The sequence below is a fragment of the Gavialis gangeticus genome, unplaced genomic scaffold (assembly GCF_001723915.1).
Source record: "Gavialis gangeticus isolate Ggan-Ray unplaced genomic scaffold, GavGan_comp1, whole genome shotgun sequence".
NCBI classification, from domain to species: domain Eukaryota; kingdom Metazoa; phylum Chordata; order Crocodylia; family Gavialidae; genus Gavialis; species Gavialis gangeticus.
The window spans coordinates 10,475,617-10,482,758 of NW_017729029.1; the positions used below are offsets into that span (position 1 = coordinate 10,475,617).

The window sequence follows — 7,142 nt, forward strand, 5'->3', positions numbered from 1 at the left end:
AAAGGGGGGGGGGGGGGGGGGGGGGGGACGGACACGGGATGGGACAACAACACATACAGGAAAACAAAGACCAGTGGCAAGCTGATATGCCAACTCAGGGATCCCTTTTCACGATAAATGGTGGGAATCTGCCACGAAGGCTCAGATCCTACCATCTCTTCGTGCCCAAACAATTCTATCAGAGATCATTTTCAGAGAAAGCTACAGAAAGGATCTTGTTCTAATGCGTTCAGAGGTACCCTCTTTATCAATGAGGTTGGATTTAACCCCACTGTGGAAACAGGTTCCTCATATGGGAAAAACAGCGGTCAGTTTCCTGAGAAACCCGATGGGTGTTGAGTGACAGAGCGTGCACCATCCACGACTGGCATGTGAAAAGGCAGAACAGCTGCTAGGTCCACTTGAACTAGGGTGATAGTAATATCAGCGTGCATGAATTCCAGCAGACAATCCAGTTTAATCTGAAACAGGTAATTTGGTCAAGCTAATACAATCTTCCTAATATTTCATGTAAAACTCAGTCCATTTCACCCCACTGGTAAGTCTGCTTTAGTAGTTTTCTGCTGTGAATCTTCAACCTGGACAGAGCATTTATTTTGCAACATCCAGAGTAAGAGATGAAGGGACCACAGATTCAAGTGAAGAACTATCCCTCCCTCCTAGGTTAGCAGGAAGCTTACCCTACAACGTAAGCGCCATACTGAGTCAGACCAACGTTATATCCATTCTAGCATTCTGTCTCTGACAGTGACAAGCAGTAGATGCTTCAGAGGGAAGCTACGTGAACAGGGCAAGTCTAGAGTAACCTGCCCCTGACACCAACTATAAAGGATTCAGGGATGTCAGTAGATCTATATCCCCAGCTGTTCTATTTATTAGCTCCCAATGAACCAGTCCTCCACAAATCTGTCTCATCCCTTTTTGAACCTGGTGATACTGTCTGCTTGTACAACCTCAAGTGGTCACGAGTTCCACAGTTACCTATGTAAAAAAGTGCTTTTTGATGCATTTCAGACCTGCCTCTCGATCACTTGAGTGGATGCCACTTTTTGCATTCTGGGACTGGGTGAATAACAGCTCCCCATTTGTTTTATCTATACCCTTCAGGATTTTATAGACCTCTATCACACATCCCCTCTCAGTCTTCTCTTTTCCAAACTGAAAAGTTCTAGCCTTTTCAGTTGCCCATCATTTGGCAAAGTTCAAAAGAATAAAGAATAAAACTGAAGATGTGATACTAGATTTTAGGTAAGTTTAGTCTGTCAGACACTTGCACCATTCTTACTACTTTTGTTACAAGAAGTGTTATGTGAACTTGATATCTTCCATTCTTACTCTCTATAAAAGCATCAGAGGATTAAAAACAACCTAAAAAGTCTTGGGAACTAGGAAAACAACATGTAGCTTAGCATCACCTGATTTTAGATCATTAAGGATCTCAAAAGAAGAGCATCAACATTTCAGATTATATTAAATTAGGAGGTATCACATATGAGCAGGAATTATAGATATTACTCTAAAGAAGTTAGCACCCTGGAGAAAGAAGTACAATATATGACATTGTTTTCTTTAGCTGCTCAATAAGAGGGAAATATTTGGATACATCTCCCTGCCAAAAGGCAATTTAACATTCTAAAATTGTTCTAGCCAACATTGCTTAGTACCTGAAGAACATTAGGATTGCATTTTAGAAATTAATGGAATAAAGCAGTTTTTTCCCATAAGAATTAGGGATGGGAAAAGCCAAGTCACTTTTGCCATCTACTTCCAGAGCAGGATTGTTCCAACTCCCCTTTAATAGCATCTGGGAATCCTTACATGTGAGTAAGGATAAGTATGAGGGGTTTTATGCTAGTAAGTAACTACCCAAAGAGTTACAGGTATAGACTCAAATATTTCTATCAACTAGTAAAGTGCTTATTACTAGGCAGACAATACTCATCAGAATACACTACAGAAAAATGACAGGCTTAAACAGTTACCTTTTCAAAATGATGAATGGCAAGCCAAATTTCTCCTTGAGCATTGAAAACACAGCCAAGATTACTCCATGCTACTGCAAAGTTTGGTTGAGTCTCTATTGCTTTCAAATAACAGGCCTTGGAACAGTTAACGATAGATACAAGGGAAGGGGAATATTTGTAAAGAAAAGAAAAGAAAAGAACAAAAAAAACGAGAAAAAGTAATTGTCAGTATTCCTTCTCCAACCAGCCAAAAGTGACCCTGCAGTATAGGCTAGCTTGCGCCAAAACTAATGCGCTGTAAACAGCTGCTGATCCTGCGCCAGCGCAAACCAAAACCCAGGTGCAAGCCCACCATTTTTCAGTTACGCTGATCTTTAGGTAACATCCCTTCAGAGACTAATTCACATCAGAAATGCACTACTTTTAGAAGGGCATTTTTCTTGCTAAATCATATGTCATTCTAGCCTCTTTCATTATCTAGGATATATGAAAATATTCTCCACCAGCTACATGCTCTCCACTGAATAAACATCTTACGTCAAAATGAGGAAAAAAATACGTCAAAGTAAACGAATAGTTTTAAAACAAAATCTAGAAACAGACTATTGAAAAAGCATGGCAGCCACTCTTGAATATTTAGCTGTCCTTACTACCAAAGGTCAGATAAAACATGGATGTTATGTCCTGCTCTCCACCTCCTCTTCAATATTTATTTGCTAGGCTACCATCAGCCTCAAAACCTCGAATGACAGGATTGCATGAAGGTTTAGGTCCCTGTAATGCAAGCGCAAGAAATCGCTGGCGCATCCTAACAGCACGCCGCCACGCTATCGCTGCAAATTGCTGTGCTATGTATAACGCCCCTAGATACAGTGAACGGCCAACCAGAATCGTTAATCTACCAGACAGGTGCATGTAGAAACTCCCATATTAAATTTGACATCTGGATGCTAAACATGTTACAACCCGATTTTATCCAAAAGGCTACAGCCTGGAGCTTCAGCAGCTACCCAATCAGAGATTAATTATCGAGTCAACCGTTCACAAGGGCTTGATCGCACGCAATGCGCATTACCGCTGCGCAGCCTTTGCGCTACTGCAGGATCACAGCGCATCATCAGAAGAGCAGAACGCTGCAATCCAAACAAAGAAGAAAAAAAGGAAAAAATGAACAACCAGAAGAGTTAGAAGCTTTTACTATTAACTATCGCCAATTATTTCTTTTTCTTTTCCTTTTTAACATTTTACTTTACTTTACTTTATTTCTTTGAAAGAATTGTGGCTAGTAGTATAAAACATTCTTACATTACATGGTTGTAAATAAAATATTTTAAGCTGTTTCTGAAGCCACAAGACAGAAGATTCAGGCATGGAGGCAAATGGTTTTGCTGTGGCAGTTACAAACCCGTTACCATATTTCTCATCATGTGACTTTTCGGTGCGTTCCTTGCTGGAAGAGGAGGAGGAGGTGTGTGTCTGCCCTAGATCCAGGCCTCGAGCTCCCTTCAGCGAGGCACCTTACGCATGGAATAGGAGGTTTCACCCACCTGAAACCTTCTAAATACAATATCAGTGGTGAAAAAACCAAAAACAAGAGAGAAAATAAAACAAGATCATTAGTAAAAGTTCAACAAAGCAATTGCAATTCTTTGGACATGTCTAACACATGGAAATGAGGACAATCTGTCTGTAACATGGGAGTCATGCAGAAGGGAGAGGGTTAATCAGGGCAACTGCATACAGCAAGGCTTTTTTTTTTTTCTTTTTTTTTTTTCTTTTTTGGAAGAAAGGCTCTGAAAGTTCTATAAAAAAATTAAATTTTAGTTCAAACAGTAAGGAACTTGCTGGCTTGATCTTTCAAATGCACTGATAACCAAAGAAATACATTGCAATTTACTCAAGGTATTTTTCTTGTTTAATGAGTTCTCACAAAAAACAAAATAACACTTTCAAGCTAGGTGTCTCCAGAGCTCTGAAACAAAGAAGTCAGCAACCTAAGGCAGGCGCAGTGTCTTGGCCTATACCAGTCACACTAAAGCTGCAGTGAAGTGCAATTCATGTTAGCTGTCCGCTTGCTGGGCTGAGAACCAAGTGTCTTGTTATAAAAACATTTGTAATTTATGATTTGTTATTTAAGAATATTTGCAACTCAGATTCAAGCACTGAGTTATGCTGGCCTGTGAAAATATCCATTCAAGTTGTCAGAATTTATAAACTATGCACTTTGAACCAGCACTTCCGTTGCCCCATTAACAGATGGTACTTAAAAGTAATACCCCTCCCCAGATGGTACTGCAGCCAAACAGACAGCTACGCTGTTCATACACTCCACTCGTTAGCATGCGCGTGGGGCTTGGAGTGACAGACTGGGAGTCCAGAGTCATCCTGGTTTCTCCACACTCCTCACCCCTGCAGCGCGGACGCGTAAGGTGGCTTGTAACATGACAATTTCATTTTACAATCAGAGTTTTAATATGCCAAGAGCTTTAAACCCATTTTGGTGTTCAAATTGGCAGTTTGGTAAATGCAGACTGCTAGAAGCCACCTTTCCACTTTAGCAAGTTTTCTTTCGATCAGTTCACTTCCCAAACAAACCAGCTTTGTCCTTCTGATTCCTTTTTTTGGCAGAAAGCATTTAAAAAACAAGTTATTTGGGGAACCAAGTACCAAAGATAGAATCATTTACTAGCCTTTCTTCCACTATAAAAAGGTGAGGGAAAAGGTTAAAGAATAAAATCTTTAAATGCCAATATTACAGGGTAACATTTGGATAAAATTCTTCTCCACTTACAAGCCACAAAGGACTTTAGAAGAGCAGCATTTTCAATAGCACCTGCATCGTATAGGGATCTTGAGCTAAAGAGGCTCTCTGCTTGGCACCAGCAGGCAAGCCTCAGATTTGAAGGCGTGTTATTTATTTCCAGATAAGAGCATGGTGGAGCCCCTGCCCAACACTTCAGAATGGTAACAGATAGTCAACTTCAGCAGAAGGAATCAGTAATGTTCCATTTCTTGTTTTAAAAACACTGAACATGGTCATGTCATATCTTGCCCTGCAACTACTCTGGGGCAATTCAGTGCCTTCAGTTTTCAGCAGTTTCTCGGACTGTTTGTAGATCAGCGCAGATCTGAAGACGGTGCAAAGTTCTAGTTTTCAAAAACACTGATGTTTAAATGTATTCTACTGAACACCTACCTTGGCTTCTTCCAAGCGACCCAGGGCTTTAAGCAGGTTCCCCAGGTCACTACGAACACAGTACAAGTCCTGAAAAATCAAAGTAAGGCTGTCAGCAGCTGTACTTGAGAATACGGAGATCTTGCAAAAGACCCCGTAATTCTGTTAATTCCACAGTACTTATTCAGCATCCTTGGTAACCAATTAAATCAGACTTAATAGCTTTTTTCTACATCTAAGATCACTGATATAGTCGGTAATCATAATCAAATATTCCTAGTGGGAAAAATAAAACAGGAAAATTCTAACCAAGCTTTTAGTTTCATTTTTGCTTGACCGGCATCTTCCACACTTCACCAAAAGAATGGAGATTTTCCTTCTTTTTGAGGTGGGCGTCTAGCCGTGTTCTCAAAGCTTGTTATCTTAAACTGCACCCTAACAATTGCTTGATTTGTTCAAATACCTAATCAGACAGCAACTTGTTCTCTACAGAACAGTTTCTTTTCTTCTGTGTTCATTCCGAGGGCTGTCTCATTTCACCTACTTTGCGTGCTCTCTGTTTTGCTGTTTGTCACCGTCTCACTTTCACTTTTAACTGGAACTATGACTCAGAGGACTGCAGCATAACTATATTGGTAGCAGAAGGAAGAAGCAGGAGGACAGAGGAATAGCTCTTGTGATGAACCCTCAGTAAAAGAAATTACTCAGCCTTGTAATAGGACAAGTCATATAAACCTGCGTTATTAAATAGTATCTGGCAGCACCCCTGAGAAGCACCTGGGCTTACGGCTTTCTGAAATCTCAGCACACAATGACAAAATTTAAGTCTAACTAGTGAAATAAGATGGAGTCACAGTCTTGCTACTTTGATTTGTTCGTGTGGAATGGTAGAGAACACGCAGTACAGAGATTCTTACCTCCCTCTAGAACTATTCATTTTCTGTTTTATTCTACCAATGAAAAGAGTTTAAAGGCAAAAGATCTACCCATAACACTACAAGGGTGCACTGCAAATGCTTTATCACACATTTGACTACCACAGCGATACCAGTAGAGAAAGAACCAGCATCCAATTAAACTCCTGCCTTTATACAGCGATTTGTGCTATGCAACACATTTGACAAGCATAGTACAGGTTAAATAAAAGAGAGTGAATAATCCAACATGTTTTTGCTGGAACAAAATAAGTCCAGAACAGCAATTGCATATCAAGAAATCCATGATTAGCAAACTTCAAATGTGGCTTATTGCTACAGTTTCAGCATTGCACACAGACACTTTCATCTAAGTGATGAGACTGAAACTCATGCTAAGCTTGGGCCTACTCACAAAAGTTAAAATACAGAATACTGACGCTAACTGCATATTGCAAGAGGATGTGGGTTCATAGCTAGGCCATTTGAGAAGAAACAATGAAGTCTCTCTTCCAGCTTATCTTGCTATATTCAGGAAGATTTCAGGCAGACTCTTAGTTGTCTGGTGTGTAACCATATGAAATGTCTATCCTTGATTAATTAGTATGGTAAATATTTTGCGACTAACCCATGTTTATGTGCAGGAAGAGACATTCTCCATATGTAATAGATGTCTCCTCCTGATTTAGTATGTTTTTCCTGGCTGTTAATCAGTTTCTTGATATGTTCCAAACTGGACAACCTCTTGTTCCTGAAGACAGTAACTCATTCAAATTAGAAATTTCTGATAACCAGTAATGAGCAGGTTTTTCCTGTCATTTACTGCTTGGGACTCTCTCTTGATTTACACAGCTAAAAGAATGCTTTGAAGATGCTAAACAAAGGGTATAAAAAGGCAGTAAAACAGCAAACAGCGTGCGCGTTTCAAGAGTGAGGAATCTCTCTTGACACTAGATGCTGATGCGCCCGACATACTCAAGAAGTTGGGAGAAACAAACTGCCTTTTTGTTGCCTGCTTGGTGAGAAATCATCACCTTATAGCTTAATTACTGGACCTTGGTTGAGTTTGGGCTCACTTGACTTGATTTC

The 7,142-nt window shown here is 40.1% G+C and overlaps 1 protein-coding gene across 2 annotated transcripts in view; it reads right to left on the reverse strand.

The window, feature by feature from the left end:
* OGT (O-linked N-acetylglucosamine (GlcNAc) transferase) overlaps positions 1–7,142 on the reverse strand; it is an 82,703-nt gene that overhangs the window by 61,707 nt on the left and 13,854 nt on the right. For both annotated transcript variants that reach the window (XM_019521233.1, XM_019521234.1), the window contains exons 4-5: positions 5,161–5,229; positions 1,983–2,099 (exon numbers count right to left, since the gene is read on the reverse strand). In XM_019521233.1, the coding sequence (XP_019376778.1) occupies positions 1,983–2,099; positions 5,161–5,229 (186 nt within the window). The remainder of the gene's footprint in view (positions 1–1,982; positions 2,100–5,160; positions 5,230–7,142) is intronic.